Source organism: Ovis aries, chromosome 2 (assembly GCF_016772045.2).
Source record: "Ovis aries strain OAR_USU_Benz2616 breed Rambouillet chromosome 2, ARS-UI_Ramb_v3.0, whole genome shotgun sequence".
NCBI lineage: Eukaryota > Metazoa > Chordata > Mammalia > Artiodactyla > Bovidae > Ovis > Ovis aries.
The window spans coordinates 205,710,606-205,733,577 of record NC_056055.1 but is presented as its reverse complement, the minus strand read 5'-3'; the positions used below and the strand labels follow the sequence as shown (position 1 = coordinate 205,733,577).

General features: G+C 41.0%; 1 protein-coding gene across 2 annotated transcripts in view; it reads right to left on the bottom strand.

The window, feature by feature from the left end:
- Nucleotides 1–4,745: 4,745 nt before the first annotated feature.
- The window catches only part of CD28 (CD28 molecule), a 32,193-nt gene continuing 13,966 nt past the window's right edge, over nucleotides 4,746–22,972 (bottom strand). Inside the window, 3 exon segments of one of the 2 annotated variants that reach the window (NM_001009441.1) lie at nucleotides 4,746–4,874; nucleotides 10,920–11,044; nucleotides 11,296–11,649. In NM_001009441.1, coding sequence (NP_001009441.1) covers nucleotides 4,746–4,874; nucleotides 10,920–11,044; nucleotides 11,296–11,649 — 608 coding nt within the window. 2 annotated transcript variants of the gene reach the window in all.

The following is a 22,972-nucleotide window of genomic DNA, read 5'->3' as shown; positions in this document are numbered from 1 at the left end:
CTGTTAGGTAAAGTCATAAAAAGTTTGCAATTTATTTCATTTTGTACTTGAGTTACAAAGGGCTGAAATCTTTTCACAGAACCAGATTATACTATTTTTATTAGCCCAGTAAAGGAATATTTATTAAGTCTATTCATTTAATGCCTGATTTTCTTTTACCAACTTATCCTTTTCTGGTTGATTTGGTCTGAGTTACTAGCTAAGTTGAATCTTTCTTGGAGTAGGAGATTTTGGTTATCTTAAAGTTTAATGAGCTCCATTTCCACAAAGAAAATAGTCCATTTGGAGATGAAGTCATAGCACACCTAGGCCACACTCAAAGCACAATTTGCAATCAAGTAGTGGTAGCTATTACATGAAGTAATAGCTTGTGTCTCTTGTGCAAGGGCCTTTCCCTACCCCCAAGAGGGTAGCACCGTGTGTGGTGATTAATATACCTATTTGAATTTTTCAACTTGCTCCAAATGCCACAATTTTGTTTATTTTTCTACTTTTAAACTATTGCATGCCATTAGCCTGTTCAGTTAAGACAAGAGTATGACAGGAGAAGAAGCTTAAACTGTCTGTCCTCAGCATCCTTGAGTTCTTTTAGAATCATAGCCAGGCAAGGCATTTATAGAACTTAGTGGGTCAAGAAAAAAGGAAAAGAAAGAGCAGCGATTTTGTAGTAGGATGAGATTTTAACAGCAAAGCCAACATTTTCAGATTATTTATACTGAATGCATGTTTAAAACATAGTCAATACTCCATTAAGAGGCGATTTGGAGACTTCAATGAGAAATCGACTTAATCTCTAACTTAGCGTGACTTTTTAAGATGACTCTAACAGTATTGGTTTTTCTCACTGCACAAATATTTCTAAAATGTAAATGAACTTATAGCTATCAGGTTTTCTTTCACCAGGTTTGGCTGTGTATATGTTTTACTTCCTGTCTCATGAATAAAGTAGATTTTTGAGCTTACTAATAGGAAAGTGGAAAACAGAACTGGCTCTCTTCTTCTCAGAGTCTGATTACTTTCTTTAGACTGGCCGTTAATTTATGAAGGCTGGTGAAATTCATTCATTCGGTCAATCAATATTTGTTAAACACCAGGCTCTGTTCTGGACACTGGAGATAGGACAACAAACAAAGCAGTCAAAGCACCATCCCTCTTAGATCTAGTTTGGGGAAATAGGCAGGAAACAAATAAGTTTAAAAATCATGTGAAAGAAATTGTGAAACACTATGGGAAAAAAACAAGCAAGAAAAGCAGGTGTTTCTTGGAGAGATTTCACAATGGTAGAAAGTGACTCTTGAGCAGGGACCTGAAGAAAAGGAAGGAGGAAGCCAGGTAGATATCTGGGGGAGACGTTTCAGACAGAGGAAACAATATGTGTAAAGGCCCTGAGGCTGGAACGTGTAGGTGATATTTGAGAAGGAGTGCATCAGAAAGTATACATATACTTATAAGAAAGAGATTTCCTGAGCCTCAAGTGCCCTTACAGACACCAAGCCCCGTATAGTAACAAGTCTACAGCAGTGATGCCCTTGGTTCCAGGTTCATCACTGCCACCATCTCAACCTCCAGCATGCAGTTAAATTTAGCACTGTGGAGTCAGTCCCCAGGCCTGCCATGGTTCCTGTACAGCAGTACAGAAGGCTGAGATGAGGGATCTGATATCCATTTAACCACCAACATCCCCATTAAATTAACCATGAGAACTAGTGGCTCAGTTAGTTAACCTGAGGAACAGACAGAATCAAGGCTGAAGTTTGATCTTTCTGATTCAGCGTTTACATCACATAGAATGCACAGGTAAGCCCTGCCTGACATCTCAGAGACATAAACTATTGCTCTGATGAGAAGCTGTGACTAAAGCCATGCAAATAATCCAAAAGTGTACTTCCCTTTGAAGTAAAACTAATATTTAAAAGTCTGGATTTTTTTTAAAGGTTAAACTGGAGATTTACTAGAAGGGTTTATCCCATACTTTTTTTAAATAACAGATTTTCTCCAGATTCATCACCAAAAGTAAAGCATATCTGCTCTACCCAGTTAAAGCACAAATTTTTTTAAAAAGCACATGGTAGTTCAGTAGTTTTATCACTGAACACAGAACATCATGTACACTAAGTCTCTTTAAACTGGTATGTTCATCCCCAAATAAGTGAGCTCACAATCAAAAATTACAGAAACATTGTTAATTATAAGACTCTTACAAAAATAGCAGCAAATGGCATTGTTTTCTTCACAACTGCCATATCTGAAGCTGTAAAAGCCTTGCTCCAACCACTGTTTTTAAACCATTTCTTGGTTCATAGTAATAGTGAAAACGGACTTCCCTGTTAACATTTCTACTCTGGTTCTGTTCAGAGTGAGTAAGAGAAATCTAAAGTATGATTCATCTTCAGTAGACCTATTTTTCCCATCAGAAAATAAAACCATGTATTACCAAAGAGCAAATCTTTCCATTTTTTAATTTATTTTTTGCCATTGCCCTTTCTAAACATTCTCTAGCTCTGTCCTTTTCTAATTCAATCTGATAACTTGGATTAAGGAACTCTGTATGCCAAGAGCCTGGCAGTGTGTCACGTGCCTCACATAAATTCAACAGTTCTTCATCACCCAAGTACCGCTAGGTTTGACCTTCTTTGAAAATAATTAAACTCATGGAATGGAAACCCATTTTAAAATCAACCACAGTAGAATATCCTCTGTCTGGAATTATAAGATTTCTATTCTTCCATATGTTACCAAAAAAAGTTAAAGGAGACCTCTTTATATACATAAAAGTGGGAGGCAGAACGCTGTACATTTTTATTACAAGCTAAAGTATTTTGAAACAGGGAATGCGAGGGAGTTTAGAGGCTCTCAAATTTTGTAGCACCTCATCCCTGGGTAGTGGGTTTAAATTTGTGTTATAACAGTCTCTTCTTTCTCAGGTCATTGCCCGGCTTAATTTTTATACATAGGTTATCTACACGACGATAATAATAATAGCTAACATATGTCAGGCATGGTACTACGTGTCAGGGACAAGCAGGAAAAAAAAAAAAGACGAACTTGGGACATGCCCTCATGGAAATGATAGTATAAAAACAAACATTTTTGATCATTATCTTCATTTTATAGTTGGGGAATCAGAGTTTTAGAAAGGCAGGGACTCTCCTGAGGCCAACTAGCAATAGAACTTGAACCAGGTCTGCTGCTGCTGCTAAGTCGCTTCAGTCGTGTCCGACTCTGTGACCCCATGGACTGCCAGGCTCCTCCATCCATGGGATTTTCCAGGCAAGAATACTGGAGTGGGTTGCCACTGCCTTCTCCATGAAGCAGGTCTACCGGCCTCTAAAACCTGGACTTCTCCAACATCTGAATGAATCAAAGCCCTGAACAAATTATAACAGCAACAGTCAAGCTGTTCTTCAAGGTCCCCAGACATACTTCAGTTGACCCAAACTGGAACCAGAAAAATATCCATAGTGTGTCCAGGGTCTGGCCTTGCAGAGTGTCTTGAGAACTTTGATGCTATCTCAAAAGCATCAAATATTTTTCCATGTTGAAGGATCTCCAGGGTAAACAGGCAGCCGAACCACAGATTTCTGGAGCTCTGAGCCCTAAAGCCAAAAAATCCCAGAAAGGAGCTCTCATCATGGCTCTTTCTGCCTGCTGTTTCTGGAAAACTCCCACCAAATGCTGGCCATCCCTTCAGCACATGGCAAGAATTGTGTCATTCCCTTCTGTTCTCCCTCCTTCAGAGGTTTCTCAGGACTCATCCCTCCTGTTCTAAGGGACGCTAACATCCTTCTTTCACAGTATCTTTACTTCTCTCTCTGGATACGCCCTCTGCATCCCACTTTAGATTTCATGCAAACAATAAAGAAACCAACTGTGCAGATCTAAAATACATGAAACAGAAGAGGCCCCTATATGATTGGACTGAAATGAGCGGCTGAATAAATAGCCCTTCATCATATTCAAATAATTTTTGACCTAAAGCGACCTTATTTCCTGACACATTCTTCCTTGGTGTGGGAGGACTACTTTATTCTTTCAAAATCATATTGTGAAGACTACATTGAGTTCCCATCATAGGGAGTAAGGAAAGCAAGTTGGTTTGCCTCCCATGACTCTAAAGAAAATCTCTTGGTCAAAATGACCAAATAGGACTGGAATTCAAAAAGAGTATCTACATCTTTACAAACTAAAACAGCGTTAAATAGGAACTAAGTGGCTCATTTCATGAGTGAGAGACAGTGTTTTAATGGTTTTAAAAATGTTTACGTCTCACCACTCCCTCCCCATTTCTAACCTATCCCCACCTTAAATCCCCATTTTTTCAAAGGGAGTGATTTCCTAACTTCTTCTCCATCTAAAATGTCTTTCAATATCACGCTTCGCTTGACCACAACGTGTGGGTGAGTTAGAAAGGAGTGGAACTGGAGGCAGATTTCAAGGCTTAACAGAATGCACTCACTTTTGGTTTTCTGCCCTAACCTCTCAATCCAGTCAATAAATACACGGTGAGTTTGAATTTGGGCTGTGGCTCTCGGAGATAGAGACTGCCACAGTAGCCTTCCTTCACTTCATCTCAGAGTCTCAAAATGACGTTCTTTGGTCTAGTCATTCAAGAAAATTTGGCATCAGTGGCCTAACAGGAGGCCACGGTGGCTGGCTGAAGACAAGGCAGGCCTTTCCTATCCAGAGCAGTGGTGTTGAGCAGGTGAAGAGGGGCCAGCCGGCTTGCATCTGGATAGGCGTCCGTGTCAGGAGCGGTAGGCCGCAAAGTCTCGTGTTGGCGCATAGGGCTGGTAGTGCCTTCGGGTGGGCCCTGGCCTGCGGGGGGTCATGTTCATGTAGTCGCTCTGATGCATCCTGTTTCTCTTACTCTTTATCTGTGAAAAAAAAAAAGAAGTGTCATTGTGCAGGGGGTAGGACACAGAGAGAGGTGTCTGGGGAGGAGTTCTACGATTTGGGGACAACCACTCAGAGCATGGCCAGTCAAATGAAGCCATGAATTCACTGAGCACCTTGGAGTTCGATGGTTAATCCAACCCAACTACTTTGGACTCTTCCAAATTAACTTGAAAATTTTGAATCAAAGAAAGTGTTTTAGAGAAAGGCACCCCTGTTAGTCTCAATGCAGCCATGTGGATGAATTCCAAAAGCATGTCTAATTAACATATCAACCGTTGATATGTGAATATTCTTAAAGGTCCTTCCTCCTTTGAAAAGGTTAAGCATCCCCATGGCAATCTTCTTACGTTAATCATTTGCTTAAATAAGCCATTTTTCCCCATAATTAACCAGAGGAACTTCAGCCCTCCAGAGTCTGAAATAGTCACAAATATATAGCAGTGGAGTCCAAATTAATTGAGTGTTACATTCTAGGCAACTAGTTACATTCCTGTTCCTTTATGTGTATGTACATTTCCATTCGGGTTTCCCTGGTGGCTCAGGTGGTAAAGAATCCACCTGCAATGTGGGAGACCTGGGTTCAATCCCTGGGTTTGGAAGATCCCCTGGAGGAGGGCATGGCAACCCACTCCATTAAAAACAATAGCATCATTCATCTCCATTCCTCAGACTCAACTCCCTCTGGATGAATTTCTACCAGGGCTGAGGGAAATAAGGGTGATACTAACCCTGGAACAAGAGCTATATACACCATGAACCTTAGCAAAGTTTTGACTGAGGGTTAAGAACATCTTTTCTGGATCAATGTGCTGGTAAAATTTACTTGTTTCATAAAAGACCCATAAAAATTCTAAAAATAGAAAGCCATCCAGATTTCTGGATTTAGAGTTCTCTAAAATGAAAAAAAAAAAAAGTCTATTTCTTGGCATATAGGCCCTGATGCAAAAGTGAATACGTTGGACAGGAATGTCATGAACACCTGAATAAGCAAAAGACTGGCCTTGTTTCCATGCACTCCTACCTGAGCCCTTCCCATCTTCTTTGTGAAAGGGCCATGAGTTAAGTGCTGAAAGTTGGCAAAACACTTGTTTTCAGGCCTCATCTTTTGAATTCTCAGCTGCATTCTAGATGATCCATTATTCTCTCCTTTCTGAAACGCTCTGTTTTGCCTTCTGTGAGATGGTACTTCCAGGTTTCATCCTACCTTGAAGAAGGATGGCCACTGTCTCCTTGCCTCCTTTGCAAACTCATTCTTTCTTAACTAGACATTCAGTGTTAGAGTTCCTCACGGTCCTAGGCATTCTCCTCTACTCATCCTCTCTCCTAGGCAACTTCATGCATATTCACAGCTTCAGTTATCACCTATTCACCTGAATTTATATCTCTGGATTAGACCTCAAAGGTGCTTTAAACTCAACATGTTCAAAGGCATGAAGGCTGGTCCCTTCTAGTGTGTCTCATCCCAATGAGTGACACTATCCTACATATAGTCGCCCAAGCTAGACCTCCTAAGCTTCATCCTTGATACTTCCAGTTCCCTTATCCCCTGTCCGAGGGGACATCTGACAACATCTGAAGACATTCTGGGTTGTCACAACTAGGATGAGTGCTACTGGTCTCTAGTGGGTCAAGGCCAAGGATGCTGCTCAACATCCTACATTGTACAAGGCAGCTCCTGACGACAAAGTCTTATCCAGCTCAAAATGTCAGTAGTGCCAAGACCAAGAAATCCTGGTCTGAAGAGTCTGATCATGAAAAAGAAAGGAATGAAAAGGAAGCAATGGATACAAATACATCATCAAGTTAGAGTGAGTTTTGTTAGACTGTTTGGGTCCTCCTTCTTGCTCATACTCAGAGATGACTGATGATCGGAGCCCGGGTGACCAAAAGGATAGTGTTCCATCCACAGGTATAAGGCAAGAAGAGAGGTGAAGTAGGTTTGAGAGTGGCTCTCAATTCAGTTTCGGTTATTTGGGATTTGAGATGATGGATGGATTATCTAGCTGGAAATTAGAAGAGGACAGCATTAAATAGACATAACTGGGGGATTCATTCAGAGAGAGAGAGCTATGGAAACCAAGCGTGTGAGGGAAGTTGCCCTTGAAACATCTTGGTTCTACATCCTTTTGATAAATAAAAGACTAGAGTCCTCTTGAGCACAGGGTTATGGCAGGGAAGGGATGACACAAGAACTGCCCTGAAATAAATGTGAAAGGCTGCTGCTGATATCGTGGGAGGCAGGATAATACTTAGTAAGTTAGTACTTACTCTAACTCTGAGGACTCCTCTTGCCAGACTTCTAAGGACAGTTTTTGCCTCTGGACACTCAAATTAAACTATAGCCAATTAGAAGGACCCCCATAATGAAGATGTCTTGATTCTGAAGTTCTCTGGAGTGCACCAAAATTATGAAAAATCTGCTGCAGTCTGCTCCCATGCTTACCCTCTTGCTGTTATCAGATAGAAGATTTAGTCATTTTCACCCTAACTGTAAATACAACAGTGGGGTAGAAATGACACATGCATGGCTGGGAACAGTAAACAGAACCCACAGTGTCCATGAGCATGTAGCGTATGTGTATGTGTGTGCAGAGCACTCACTTTACATGCCTGGGTGACTAAGTCATTCAACCCTTCACCATTCACTCTATGCCACAGACGTGTGATTTTTATTTCAGAACCACTCCTCCCTTTCTCTTCCTCCTACCCCATCCTTACCCATTCATTTCTTGGAAGCAGCAGAAAGACACAGGTAAACATAAGACAATATATTTAAAAGACATGGTCTTCAAGAACCCACTGGAGGGACTTCCCTGGTGGCCCAGTGGTTAAGAATCCCCGTTGCAATTCAGGGGATACAGGTTTGATCCCTGGTCAGGGACTGAAGATTCCACATACTGCTGAGCAACTAAGCCCAGGTGCAGCAAGTACCGAAGCCCAAACTACAGGTCCATGTGCCGCAGTGTAAGATCCCACGTGATGCAACTGAGACCTGTTGCAGCCAAATTAATTCATTATTAATAATTGATTTTTAAAAGCATATCCACTGGATTTAAAGAGATACTACCGTACACACACTCCCCACATTCCCCACAGTGTGATTTATAGAGGAGAAAACTGTTTTTTAAGTGTTCCTTTAGACTAAGAAGGAGAGTGGGCTTACCAGCTCCATGGAGCAAATGGAGGATTGAGTGAGGGTGACAGGTGCTGGTCTGTGGCCGCCTGGCAGAGGAGAGCTCTTTGTTTACTCAAATGTCAGCAACAGGTCAAGAACTGAGATAGCATCTGCAGCTGCTCCCAAAAACCCACTCAGCCTAGAACTGCTTAAGGCAGTACATCACAGGTCCTCAGGAAGTTCCGGAAAACAGCAGCTTACACCAAGGCACAGTGCAGACCAGCCAAAAATAGGATCCTAGAAAAGTACCCCCGACATGGCTAAACCCTAGGGATCCCTAATGATCTGCCTGCCTATCTCAGTAAAGTGCTGGTTGCTTGAACAGTAACAGTATTGGACGAGCCCAGGTAAAAATCCTGTGTTATTCAATGAAATATGCATATATATTTATTCCATCCCCTTTTGGTCAGAGAGTACAAACACCTATGTTTGAGATGAGAATAAAGGGTACTTCTTATTGAGTAACCTCATTAACCACAAGAGGCCACAGAAGAAGATAAGGTATACCAAGCACTGAGACTTCCCAATTTTCAGGGAGCTCATGAGACAGAAAGAGACCAGAACAGGTTTGCTCAAGACAAAGCAAGATGAACCTCACTAGGAGTTAGTGTTAGTCAGTCATGTCCGACTCTATGTAACCCCATGGACTGTAGCCCATCAGGTTCCTCTGTCCATGGAATTCTCCAGGCAAGAACACTGGACTGGGTAGCCATTCCCTTTTCCAGGGGATCCTCCTGACCCAGAGATCAAACCCAGGTCTCCCAGATTCTTTATCATCTGAGCCACCAGGGAAGCCCTAGGAATTAGTAGTGCTGCCAAAGAAAAATGTATTGCATTATGATATTTCCAAGTTGAAAATCTACTTTTTAAACTCATTAAAAATGAGAAGCCACTTTTGTCCCTCTGGATAATTCGAGCCACTTAGTATATTAGTTATATAATATATAATTATATTATAGTTATATAATATATAACCAGTTATATATTATAGTTATATAATATATAATTAGTTATATAATATATAACCTAGTTATAATAACTGATACTCTAGTGCATATTGACAATACATTTTAAATGGTGAGTAATACCCTTCTGGCCTCAAAAAGTTAAAACAGTTTCCAAAATTACTTTTCACAAAGCTAGGAAAGTACATTGACCTAGGTCAGCATGGTACAGGGGAGTACCTGTCCTAAAATGTACCCCCAAAAGACACTGCACCTGGATTTTAATTAAGAAGTTGTTATTCTAAGGGGATCAAGATAAAAACAGGAACTGAGTTTCTAAATTATATCATTGACAAACTCCACAGAGGTTCAAAAATAGAAGGTATCTTGGATGAAGATAGCAAGATCCACAAAGATGAAGGGACTCAACTAACATCAGAGAAAGAACTTGGGCAATATTTTACTACATAAAAGTCCCCCAACAGGGCTGTGCAACTTGCAGAAGGCAAGGCAGGCACATTCTCAAGATAATATCTGGTATAAAGGATTTCCAGGAACAAGCAGCCACTTTGGTGCTTACAGATCTTGCTGGAGGTACAGATTAGGCAACAGGCTGCCTGACAAATGTCCATCTGTCCCTTGGTCTCCCCAAATGGGAGAAGCATGCGGGAAACAAGGGAGAGGCAAACTTTGGCCATAGACCAACAAGAGTTTAAAAGGATTACAGGCTGAATTCATCCTGGGCATGACTGTGAACCCAACTGCCCTCCCCCTCCACTCATGCCCTGCCCAGCACCAAGGCAATAGTAAATAGGATGGCTTCAACATGACATGACTCCCAGAAATCACTGATTCATGTACAAATCAGACGTATGGACTGTGCCTTCAAGAAGAGTATGGTGCGCCAAGCATACTCATTTAAGTCCTTAGTTTGGCCTCTCTAGGGGTTATCAATTCATAGGTATTCTATAAACACTAAACTAAGTGTATTTAATACCAGAGGGATGGTGAATATCCAGAGAAATAGTCTTTATCCTTGAGGAACATACATCTCTTGTTGAGGAAATGATTCATGCATGCATCTAACTACTAGAAAAAAAAAATTCAAAGACAATATGGAATGAATGCCATCCTGTGTACATAAGAACAGCAAGCTTCTGAGTAAGAAAAAGGAAAGAAAATAAGGAGGTCCCTGATTCACAGTATATATGGTTATCAATATGTGTTCAAACCTAGGCCGAAACTTAAATACTGAAGAAGATAGAGAAAAACACTATAAGTTAGTTGCGTGAACAATTGCAAAACGTTGTAAACTCCAATTCAGCAGTGAGAGCTCAGAACAGTCTAACTCCCATTATAGTTTCATAATGACAGCACCATACTTGGCCTCACAAAATTTAATTGCTTCAGAAGAGATAAAATATGACTCAGATAAACAGACCTAGTTTCTTTGCTAGGTTTGAATGTGTAATTTCAGTAGTCAAATTTCTCATGATTTTTGACCATGAACAAAAATGGTTCATTGGCTTCAGTTGCTTAGATTCCCAAGTCACTTATGTTTTTATACATATTTTATATGTCATAATGACATTGCAAAATGGCAAGAAGAAAACTAACGTTCTGCCTTACTTTGTCCCCCACCCTAATTTGCCTGTTTAGCTTCTTACTTGCCTAGCCACCTAATCAATGGCTTCTGGAACATAAAACTCACATCAGATTTTTATTTCAGGTAAAACTGAATAGTCTAAAAGAGAATCTAGCAGGGAAACCTACTCAAACCTAGCAGAGAAAAAGAAAATAATCACATGTTAAATGGAAAATAAGCCACATAGGCAAAATTCTTGAATATGTCCAATTGCTTATGCAATAGAAAAGTTACATGAAAGCAATGCTGTTTCTCTTACCCAGCAGTTACAAAGAGCCACTGTTACTAGCAAGCTATAGAAAACTAGCACTCCGTTTACCACCACCAAGGCCCAAAATGGCTTAGAAGACTCAGGAGACTGGGGAGATGGACAAAGATGTTTCTCTGAAAAACAGAATAGAGTAGATTAAACGATATGGGAATGGCATTTGAGTACGTTTCCTTCCTTCTTCCCAGGGCAGAATGTGAGAGGAAACAAAATTCGCAAAATATCACTAGCTTAACGTATGTAGACCTCCTCTCTGGTTTTCCTCTTTGAGAGTTAGCCAACCCCCACCACTGATCATGACCTAGTTTTCAAGACTGTAGTTGAAAACTGTTACTTGAGAGCAGACATTGGCCAAGTGGTACATTACCTTTCACATGGATAATGGTGCCATTACTCTTCTCATTGTCTATGTAAGGAGGAGGATAAAGAACCTCAAGTTTGCAGAAATAAATATCTGTTTGGTTGACATACAGATCCTGGAGGTAGAAAGTCACTGTTTCATTGCCTACTTTCACGGTGCAGTTGAATTCCTTATTTGTTGACTGAAGTGGATGGGAGTGGTTTCCATTCACAGCACAGACCTCCACAGCGCTATCTGCTCCCTTATAAAGGGATGCCCGGAACTCCTTTGAGAAGAGGTTGTACGTGTACTTGCAGCTGAGATTGACCTCATTGTCGTTTACCACAAGCATGGGCGACTGCTTCACCAAAATCTTGTTTTCTGGAGGGGGAGAAAATTATTTGCTTAAAAAAAGAGTATGCTAAGTCACTTCAGTCATGTCCAACTCTGTGCGACCCCATAGACGGCAGCCCACCAGGCTCCCCCGTCCCTGGGATTCTCCAGGCAAGAACACCAGAATGGGTTGCCATTTCCTTCTCCAATGCATGAAAGTGAAAAGTGAAAGTGAAGTTGCTCAGTCATGTCCGACTCTTCGCTACCCCATGGACTGCAGCCCACCAGGCTCCTCCGTCCATGGGATTTTCCAAGCAAGAGTACTGGAGTGGGGTGCCATTGCCTTCTCCAAAAAAGAGTATAAAGACTTAAAAAAGATAAAGAGAGAGATAGGGATAAGAGGAGAGACAGAAGGGGAGAAGAAAGCACTGATAGTTTGGACTCCATCCTAAGTTCTATTTGTTTGTCACTAGCTTGCTTCATGGGCTTCTCAGGTGGCTCAGTGGTAAAGAATACACTTACCAACATAGGAGATGCAGGTTTGATCCCTGGGTTGGGAAGATCCCCTGGAGAAAGAAATGTCAACCCACTCCACTATTCTTGCCTGGGAAATCCCATAGGCAGGCTACAGTCCACAGGGTTGAAAAAGAATCAGACGTGACTTAGCGAATAAACAACAACAGCTTGCTTCATAAGTTGCTTCCTCTCTTTAGTCTCAATTTTTTAATACACCGTGACTGCTGAGCAAAATAAAAATTCTAGGTTTATTAACTTTCTCTAAGTGAAAAATGGGTGAGAAATGGGATGTTAAGGTTATTCAAAAGTTAATATAGGTAACATATATAACTACTATTAATAATTAATAATAGTATCTTTGTTTGATTTCTTAGATTTCAAAGCACTTTTCAATATAACATCTCATTTTTTTCTTCCTCCAGTTCCACAAGGAAGGAGGGCATGTATCATAAGATGAAACTGAGAACCAGGGCTATTTTGTAGTAGAATTGGGACTTAAAGACTAACTCTGACTCTAACAAACCATGCTAACTTTCTAATTTGTAAGTAATTAAAGTAATGGAACACACCCAGAAAAAAGAATATAAGGACTTTATTTTTTTTTTTTTCTGAAATCAAGATATGTTAATTAACAAACAGATCTCCAGCAAAGACTTTCTCTTGGCAGACAAAGACACAGGAGCTCTTTGGGAGATAATTGCACTGAATGTTTACATTTTGATATTATTTTCATTCACCTTTGAATGGAACAGTGGAGTAAGTTGGAAGGCACTTGGAAGGCAGAAAGTGGCCTTCTGTTGCTACTGAACACCACAGCTATGCATTTGGAATTTTTTAATCTATGCTGAGATTTCTAACATGCTAATCATGCTTAATTGTATTAATTTACTAATCAAGTGGTTTACTTGAAAGTGGCTTTTAACACCTGACATAGATAAACAAGTAGATTTGTATTGATATTTTAAGCTATGATTCATCCTTTTATGAAGGAATTTAAGTGTTTTGAAACATTTTTATTTTATTGTCCACTCCAAGAATAGGATAAAGAGGTAACAAAAATGTTACCCAATGAATTTATCCTCCATAGCAAATTCTGAAGGCAACCTTCCAAGACACTTGCATATTTATTTCTTTAAATCACAGAAGACGGAAGAGGCCCAAGAGGCCCACAAGTTATTTCTCTAGTCTGTCTTCTACTTTTATGTTATCCTCAGTGAATGATCAAAGAATTTGGAGACCACCTAGTTCAGTCTCTTCACTTTTAAGCAAAGAACCTGAAATCTGCATAAGGGAAGAAAGCATATCTATTCTATCTTGTTTTTTCCCCACTATATCCCCATTCCCTAGCACATGACATTATATTCCCTTTTTGGGTAGTGACTATATGAGGCCTAGAAACACTGGATGATCTACCTAATATCACTGAGCAGATGGTGAGCAAAGTGAAGACTAAATCCCAAGTAAATTACAATCACTTGAAAAATAGGCCACTGAAGCACTGAGAATCAACTTTGCAACCAAGACTTTCCAAAATTATCTAAAGCAATAAACCACTTGGTGTCTTTGATTCAAATTTCAACACAAAATACTTTTTTTTTCCCTATTGCTTTGAGGTATACTAACAATTGTCTACCTATTTGCATTTTTTGAAAAGGGTTATTTGAAGCAATACACCCACATATCCATACTGAAGGGTCAATAAAATAATCTCTTACAATGAAATTTACAGTTGAAACTGGATTTGAATCTGTGAAAGTTATGACCAACCTAGCTAGCATATTGAAAAGCAGAGACATTGCTTTGCTAACAAAGGTCCGTCTAGTCAAGGCTATGGTTTTTCCAGTGGTCATGTACAGATGTGAGAGTTGGACTGTGAAGAAAGCTGAGCACCGAAGAATTGATGCTTTTGAACTGTGGTGTTGGAGAAGACTCTTGAGAGTCCCTTGGACTGCAAGGAGATCCAACCAGCCCATCCTGAAGGAGATCAGTCATGGGTGTTCATTGGAAGGACTGATGCTAAAGCTGGAACTCCAATACTTTGGCCACCTCATGCAAAGAGTTGACTCATTGGAAAAGGCCCTGATGCTGGGAGGGATTGGGGGCAAGAGGAGAAGGGGACGACAGAGAATGAGATGGCTGGATGGCATCACCAACTTGATGGACATGAGTTTGGGTGAACTCCGGGAGTTGGTGATAGACAGGGAGGCCTGGCGTGCTGCAATTCATGGGGTCACAAAGAGTCGGACACAACTGAGCAACTGAATTGAACTGAACTGAACTGAACAGTCTATGGGGTTGAAAAGAGCTGGACATGATTGAGAAATTTCATGTTCAAGATATAGTTCATATACCATAAAACTCATCTTTTTTAAAAGTTCACCCTTTTAAGTATATAATTCAACGACTTTTTATTACAGTCACAAAGTTGTGAATGGACCATCACTATCTGATTCCAAAATGGTTCATTACTCCCCCAAAAAATCTCATACCCATTAGCTGCCCCTCTGCAGTCCTTCTTTTTTCCAGCCCTTGGCAATCACTAATCTATTTTCTATCTCTATGGTTTACCTATTTCCATATAAATGGTATCATGTAGTATGTGTTCTTTTATGTCTAGCTTCTTTCACATAGCATGTTTTCAAGGTTGATCTATGTGGTACCATGTATCAGGACTTCATTCCTTTTCATGGCCAAATGATATCACACTGTATGGATATACCACATTTTTCTTCATTGATCAGTTGTTTCCACTAGTTGGCTATCTTATGAAGGCTGCTATGAACATGTACAAGTTTTTGTGTGGATGAACATTAACAATTCTCCTGGGTGTATGCCAGGAGTGGAACTGATGGTCATGACGGAAACTCTATATTTAACTTGTTGAGGAACTGCCAAAATGTTTTCTAAAGCAACTGCACCATTTTACATTCCCACCAGCAGTGTATAAGGGTTCCAATTTCTCCACATGCTTTCCAACACTTGTTGCTGTCCATCTTTTTTTTATTATTATTATAGCCATCTTAGAGATGTGAAGTGGTATTTCTTTATGGTTTGATTTGCATTTCCCTGATGACTAATGATGCTGAGCATTTTTTCATGCACTTGTTAGCCATCTGTATATCCTTTTTAGTGAAATGTCTATTCAGATCATTTGCCCATTTACCTGAATTATCTTGTTAGTATTGAGTTGTCGGAGTTTTTTACATATTTTTGATGCACATTCCTTTTATCAAGATATGTGAATTGCAAATATTTTCTCCTGATTCTGTGTGTCGCCTTTGGCATTAGTTTAATAATTCCCCCAGGTGATTCTAATATTCAGTCAGGATTGAAAACTGCTATAGCCTAAGAGAGTTCTCAAGCTGACAGCACATTAGTGACCTGGGAGCTTAAGAAACTCTTGATTCTCAGGCCAATTAAATCAGAATCTCTGGGTATAGGACCCAGACATCAGTCTATTTTAAATTTCTCAGGAGATTCTAATATGGCTTAACAGTTGAAACTCATTTCTTACCCCCAATTCATGGGCTTCCACAGGCTTTTCCAACCTCATTTCCTCAAACCAAAACCCCCCAGGTTAGCCAAATCACCTAAGGTACCTTCCCAGGACACACTGTGAGTGCCTCTCTACGTACTTTTCTCAGTGACTCCTTGGCCTACAGTGTCTCTCTTTTCTTAGGTCTCAAAACAATCACTCTCTGTTCTACATTTTGAATATCTCTTGTTTCAGAGGCTTCCAGTTGTTTAGCTTTTGATCTACATGTATTTTCTCTACACCCCTAGTTTCTAAGTCTCCTTTGAGCAAGGACAAGAGGTTACACTTTTTTGTACAATACTGTCTGAATAAGGGAGTCTCATTAAATAATTGACAAGTGAAAGATGGTGATAAGACTGTACCATTCCTAGCAGCTAACTCTGCCTAGTATCTCATTAAGTCCTTATTCGAAATCTGTGTCTCAATAGCAACTTTAACTTCATTTATTATTCACCCTAAAAAATCCTCGCTAAAAGCACTGAGCAGTTAACACGTAAAGACTCCAAAAGTTCAGCTTGTCTTGATAGGAAAATCCAACTCATCTTTTGTTTTATCTTCCATGGCCTTTTTCTTTGCTTACTTAGAAAGAATCACTGAGTTGGTTCTGACTGGAAGAATCAACCCCAGCAAGAAATGCTAGCATTGCCACTCCTTTTCAGGTTAGGTATCTGTATTTCTGCCTATTGAGGACCCTAGGAAGTGTGTTTCCGTGACTAATTACTTGAATTTTGTTCTAATGAGCATTCAAATTCTTCCTGATATTCTTTTGAAAGCTGACGTAAGAAAAAACTTCCTCCTCCCAGCAGCCACAGTGACATGGAGAGGGAAGGAGGGAGAGAAGCTCAAGCATCTACACCCCAGAAGTTTGCTTAGTGCATCTTGATAACTCAGGTGTGACACCCGTCCAAGATGCACTGGGAGAGAGAAACCAATTTCCCAAAGGGGAGCAGGGCTCAGCTTCTATCCTTGGGCAGCTCAGAATCTGGTGGGGAAGAAAGATACATAAACAGACAGCTCCTTTGTTTTTCTGTAATTGGAGGATAGTTGCTTTACAATGTTGTATTGGTTTCTGCCGTACAACAATGTGAATCAGCTCTAAGTATACATATAGCCCCTTCCTCTAGCGCCTCCTTCTCACTTCACCTTCCATCCCGCTCCTCTAGGTCGTCACAGAGTACAAAGCTGAGCTCCCTGTGCTGCACAGCAGCTTCCCACTAGCTGCTGTATTTTACACATGGTAGAGTATATATGTCAATACTACTCTTAATTCGTCCCACCCTCTCTTTCCCCCACTCTGCCCGCAAGTCCATTCGCTATGAACAGTCACTCTAAAAACAGTGGCACAGTGATCTGCATTAGTAGGGGCAACGAGGGAACCAGCTAAAGATTTCCGGATGAGCTGACTGCTGACCTGAGTCTTCTAAGGATTATGCAGATGTTGATTCAGCACATTTTTATGAAGTAAAATTTCCTAGCTGAGTCTTTGTTTTAGGGGATGTAGGTGAGGTAGGGGACTGTAGGAAAGATAAAGACAAAGAGAAAAATACAGAGTAAGGCAAGTGTTGGGAATTGCAGCTACCTCCATTTGCTGGACCTGAGTTGTTAAAGACAAGGTTGGCAGTGAGCACAGTTCAAAGCTTGGGCTCTCTCCTGCAGATGAGGAGGACCTGCTGAAGGAGTTTAAGCAGAAGAGTCATACACACAAGTTTTCATTTTATATAGGTCCCTGTAGCATAAATGTGGAAGGTAAATTTAAAGAGAACAAGAGTGAAAATATGGAGACCAGTTAGGATGCAATTGCAGTAGTCTAGGATCACTTTCCTGCATTGGAGAAGGAAATGGCAACCCGCTCCAGTGTTCTTGCCTGGAGAATCCCAGGGACTGGGGAGCCTGGTGGGCTGCTGTCTATGGGGTCACACAGAGTCAGATACGACTGAAGTGACTTAGCAGCAGCAGCAGCAGCAGGCAAGAGATGATAAGGGTCTGAACTATGGTTACAAAGAAGTGGGTGAACTCAAGAAATATTTACAGGCTAAAATTGGCAGAACTCAGCATGGGCTTAGATGTGGTGAGTGAGGGAGTTAAAAATGCTGTCCTCAGACCACACAGACCAACCAGTAAGTAACCCTGTTTTCCTTTTGCCTATGTCTTCATTCATTACATGACCAGAATAGACAACTCAATAACTGAGGGAAACGTTGGACGTCAGGGCTGTGAGGAAGACATTCTTCCAGCATAGGGGATCATTGCAAAGAAAAAGCAAATTCCCTCAAAGCTTCCCAGGCCCACAGTCAACTCTATGGAACTTAGTCAGTATTTGCTCTTTTTCAGAAGGGAGAAGCAGTAGTCATCCTCTGCTTTCCTTCACAAAGCATAATACAATGAGAGAAATGACAGATAGATTCTCTTTCTGTTTATCATGAAACCTCCAGTTCAGACCTCAGCAGTGTTATTACTGATCAATGAGATTTCTCCTGAGCCCACTCTCCTCCAATACTACTTCAGTTCAGTTCAGTTCAGTCCAGTCGCTCAGTCGTGTCCGACTCTTTGTGACCCCATGAATCGCAGCACACCAGGCCTCCCTGTCCACCACCAACTCCCAGAGTTCACTCAGACTCACATCCAGTACTACTTAGGGAAGAGCAATCCAAGATCCTAGTATTTAGGCTGACTGTTCCCGTCAGTATTCTCCTGGTTGATGGCTTATCCAGCAGTTGAGCAAGGGAAGGAAAAGTGCCTTCTTGCATGACCCTTTGTACCAATATTTTGTTGAGGAAAAAGCTCAAAAAATGGTTAAATGGCCGTTTGAGGGAAGAGAGATATCCAGTTCATCTATCAAGGTTTACTTTCCTCTCTCTTCCATATCAGCACATATCTTTTAAAGTTAGCAGCTATGCTTGAAGTAGTTCATTTAATATGTGCTAGTGTGGACAACAGCCTCCCAGTTTAAGGTTCAGGTTGAATTCATTCTGGCCAACAGAACCTCTTGTTTTTCAACGTGTATAGCCTTGTAGTACTTACTCCCACCTCGGTTCATTCATGTCCATCATTCAGAGAAGCCTAAGTGAGAAACCAGTTCATAGGACTTCAAAATCTACATCTGCTTTAGAGAAACGCTAAAGGAAGGAGATTACTTTTGGTGGTAGAAAAAGACAATCAGTTGTTCTAAGTGATATTGAATATATGTCATCACTGTGACTTCCCATAGACACAATAATTCTGACTCCTCTTACTTTCTTCTTAAAACGGAGCATGTGTAAAAAATGCACATCCCTTACTCTGTGATACTAAAGTAATAACATGGATCCAGCGAAGCAACCAAAAACCAGAACCCCAAATGATATTTGGATTTGATACACATTTTGATTCTCTGAGTTTTAGGGATTCCACAGTACTTCAAATAATTTAGGACATATTGTAAAATTCAAGGACCTATCTAGACTCAGAAGAAGAAACCAAAGAAATATTTAGCTTCCCCATACTAAGTTCTGTTTGATTCCTTTTTTCTTTCCAGTTAGTGTTAGGAGTGGAAAGCATCCTTCTCAGGTTAATTTTCTCTTAGCAGATCCATCTTTTTCCCTGGAAAATAGTTGGTTTTCCATCTTGTGAGTAGTTAGATAAGGTCTACCTAGGTCAAACCTACTAGATTAAAAGAGAGACATTGTCAATCCATCAGTTGTATTGACTTCTGATCTCAAAAGATTGGCTTGATTGACATGTCTCTAATTGAATTGGCAAGTTGTTTTGATGATGAATTTAGTGCTTTGCTTTTCAAAGCCTTTCCTAGCAGCTAACCCAGCTAGAGGTGTGGAGACAGGAAGCAGTAACCTCAAACCTCTTTCCCTCACAACTCCTCCTTGACAACAGGCAACATGAAGAGTAAGATGGGAGGTGAGAAGGTTCTTATCTGCTGCTTATGAGCAGGGCAGTGAGAATTGAAAGATTTCCCACAGATAATCTGTGAATTTTGTGATGTAGCTGACTTCTGGAAAATTGAAAGTTGCTTGTGCTTCCATGAGAAAGAGGGGAAGGGAGCTTGGTTACCAAAAACAAACCAAACAAAACTTTCCCTTTTGGCCTATTGTAAATGGGCCAATTACTATAAAAATAAACAATGCTCTGAACAGGTGGAGTGGATAACCATCTCTAAGGTGTGGTTCCAAACACCAGGGAAGGAGCCCTGACCCTAAAGGACACTCCCTGCCTGTTCAGTTAATGCTTTGACTTCAAAATAAAGTGAAGCCTAAAATGCAATGTGGGAAACACACTGACAAATTAGTACCTAGGGTCTATATTCATAGAGCTGCAAAGTGCTTTCTCCTATTTTATCTCATATGAGCTCCAGATTAACCTGTGAAATACAGGACAGTCATCTTTACACCCATTTCATAGATGAGGAAACAGGTCCAGAAGGCCTCATTCTTCCCCAAGGTTCCCAGACAAGTATGTGACCCTTAGGACTTGGTTCATGCCTCAGGACTTCTAGTGTTTTTGTTTTTGTTTTTGTTTTCTTAATTGAAGGATAATTGCTTTACAGAATTTTCTGGTTTTCTGTCATACCTCAATAAGAATCAGCTATAGGATTCTTGTCAGCTGTAGGAGCCATGTCCCCTCCCTCCAAACCTCCTTCCCATCTCCCTCCCCATCCCACCCTTCAGCCTGTCACAGAGCCCCTGCTGAGTTCCCTGAGTCATACAGCAAATTCCCATTGGCAATCTATTTTACATGTGGTATTGTCAATTTCCATATTCTATTCCCTCTTCTAGTTTGCATCAAAATTTCAACATAATTTCAGTGATTGTTTCTGCTGCTGCTGCTGCTGCTAAGTCACTTCAGTCGTGTCCAACTCTGTGCGACCCCCTAGACAGTGGCCCACCAAGCTCCCCCGTCCCTGGGATTCTCCAGGCAAGAACACTGTAGTGGGTTGCCATTTCCTTCTCCAGTGCATGAAAGTGAAAAGTGAAAGTGAAGTCGCACAGTCGTGTCCAACCCTTTGCGACCCCATGGACTGCAGCCTACCAGGCTCCTCCATCCATGGGATTTTCCAGGCAAGAGCACTGGAGTGGGGTGCCATTGCCTTCTCCAGTGACTGTTTCTACACCTTCTCAAAGTGGGACCTGATTGTTGGATGGCACATAAGTGAGAATTAGGGAGGAGAATACTGTTGAGTAGAGGAGTCAGTGGAGGGGGAAGAGGACAGGACCAAGATAAGTTTCATTTTCTACCCTATTTTCCTGGAGCACCATCCTACAAAAAGTGCTCAGCTGGAAGGAAAGTTGGAGGTGATCTCAGCCAATCCCTTATTTTCAGAAGAGGCAACTGAAAACCAAGGAAGGAAATGGCTTTGTAAACAAGGTCACACAAATTCGAGAAGAGCTAAGATATAATTTACGTATTCATGATTCTAGGAGTAATGTATTAAATCATGAATGAATAGAAAACCAATTTTGTACTTTTAGCAAGACTGACTTGATTTCATGGTCATATTTAGAAAAAGTCTCACCAAACTCACTTTGTCTCTACACAAAAGATCTTGCTTACAATGTCAGAGACTACCTAAAGGTCATAGATAGAGCCCAGACAAGGCCTACAGACAGGATTGCCACTGAAATGTCTCTTATCAGTTATTTCAGATCCACAAGCAATAATTATGCCATGAAACAATTCCATTTCAGCTTGCCCAAATGTCCAAGAGAGTTTGAACACAAACATTAGTCAATACACAAAGTCACTTTCAGTCTATACTTCACTGGGCAAATCCTAACTTCAAGGCCTTTGTGAATTACACTTATTTGTCATATTTAATTTACAATATTCCATCTTTCCATTTCTTTACCATAGCACCATAGAGAAATCCAATGGCATGCAGAAGCTTGTGAACCAAAACGGGAATAGACAGCACTTAAGACTGAAGGCTGTAAGGAAGCGCTAAAGAAGAGAGAATACATGTTGGGTTTTTTCTTTTTTGGTCGTTTGTAAATAGTGCATTCTTTTCACTTTTTTTTGTTGGTGTATAAATGCTTCACAATGTTGTGTTAATTTCTACTTCACAACAAACCACATCAGCTATATATATACATATATCCCCTCCTTCTGGAGCCTCCCTATCTCCCAGCTTCCCCTGCTCCTCCACTACAATCCCACCCCTGCTGCTGCTGCTGCTGCTAAGTTGCTTCAGTCGTGTCCAACTCTGTGGGACCCCATAGACGGCAACCCACCAGGCTCCCCCGTCCCTGGGATTCTCCAGGCAAGAACACTGGAATGGGTTGCCATTTGCTTCTTCAATGCATGACAGTAAAAAGTGAAAGTGAAGTGGCTCAGTCGTGCCAGACTCTTAGTGACTCCATGGACTGCAGCCCACCAGGCTCCTCCATCCATGGGATTTTCCAGGCAAGAGTACTGGAGTAGGGTGCCATCGCCTTCTCCAACCAGGCTCCTCAGTCCATGGGATTTTCCAGGCAAGAATACTGGAGTGGGTTGCCATTCCCACCCCTATGGATTTCCAAAGAGCACAGAGCTGAGCTCCCTGTGCCTTACAGCATACATGTTTCTTTACCAACATCATTTTTCTTCAGAACTTCTCAAGAAGTTCATTGGGGCCATTCTGTCAGGAAGATCCGCTGGAGAAGGAAATGGCAACCTACTTCAATATTCTTGCCTGGAAAATCCCATGGACAGAGGAGCCTTGTGGGCTACAGTCCATGGGGTCACAAAGAGTCAGACATGACTGAGCAACTAATACTTTTCCTCTGAACATCACAATCAGAGTTTCTTCTGCCATTCAACAATCAGATTGTAAAGATCTTAATCACCTTGTTTCCTTTTTAAAAATTTTAACTGAACAGAATTTAGCATGTTAGGCAGGAACCAAAAAAAAAAAAAAAAGAAAGAAATCCTTCTCTTCTCAACCATCTTGCCCTGTGATGTTTGTGAACATACTGTGAAGGTGAAGCTGGTTCCCCTGGCACAGAACACCTCCCCCTGACCACAGAGCTGGTGAAGTTACCGTAACTTTCCTCTAATCACATTTCCTGTTCATGCCAGGGATACCCTTCCACACGTGGCCATCTGACCACTGACTCCTTTTTCAGGCTCCACAAGGGGCAGGTGGCTCACAGTCCAGCCCATTATTTGCTCAGGAACTTAGAAGACAAACTGTGCTTCCTTGGAGGTCAGGGACACCCAGCCATCTGAGGCTCTGGTGACTCTAGCTGGTGGCTTGGTTTCACACAAATGTGAGAAAGAACACAAAACCTTCAGACTACAGCGTCTCTCACCATCCTTTTCAGTGAAAACAAAGAGGAAAACAAAGTTATCAAA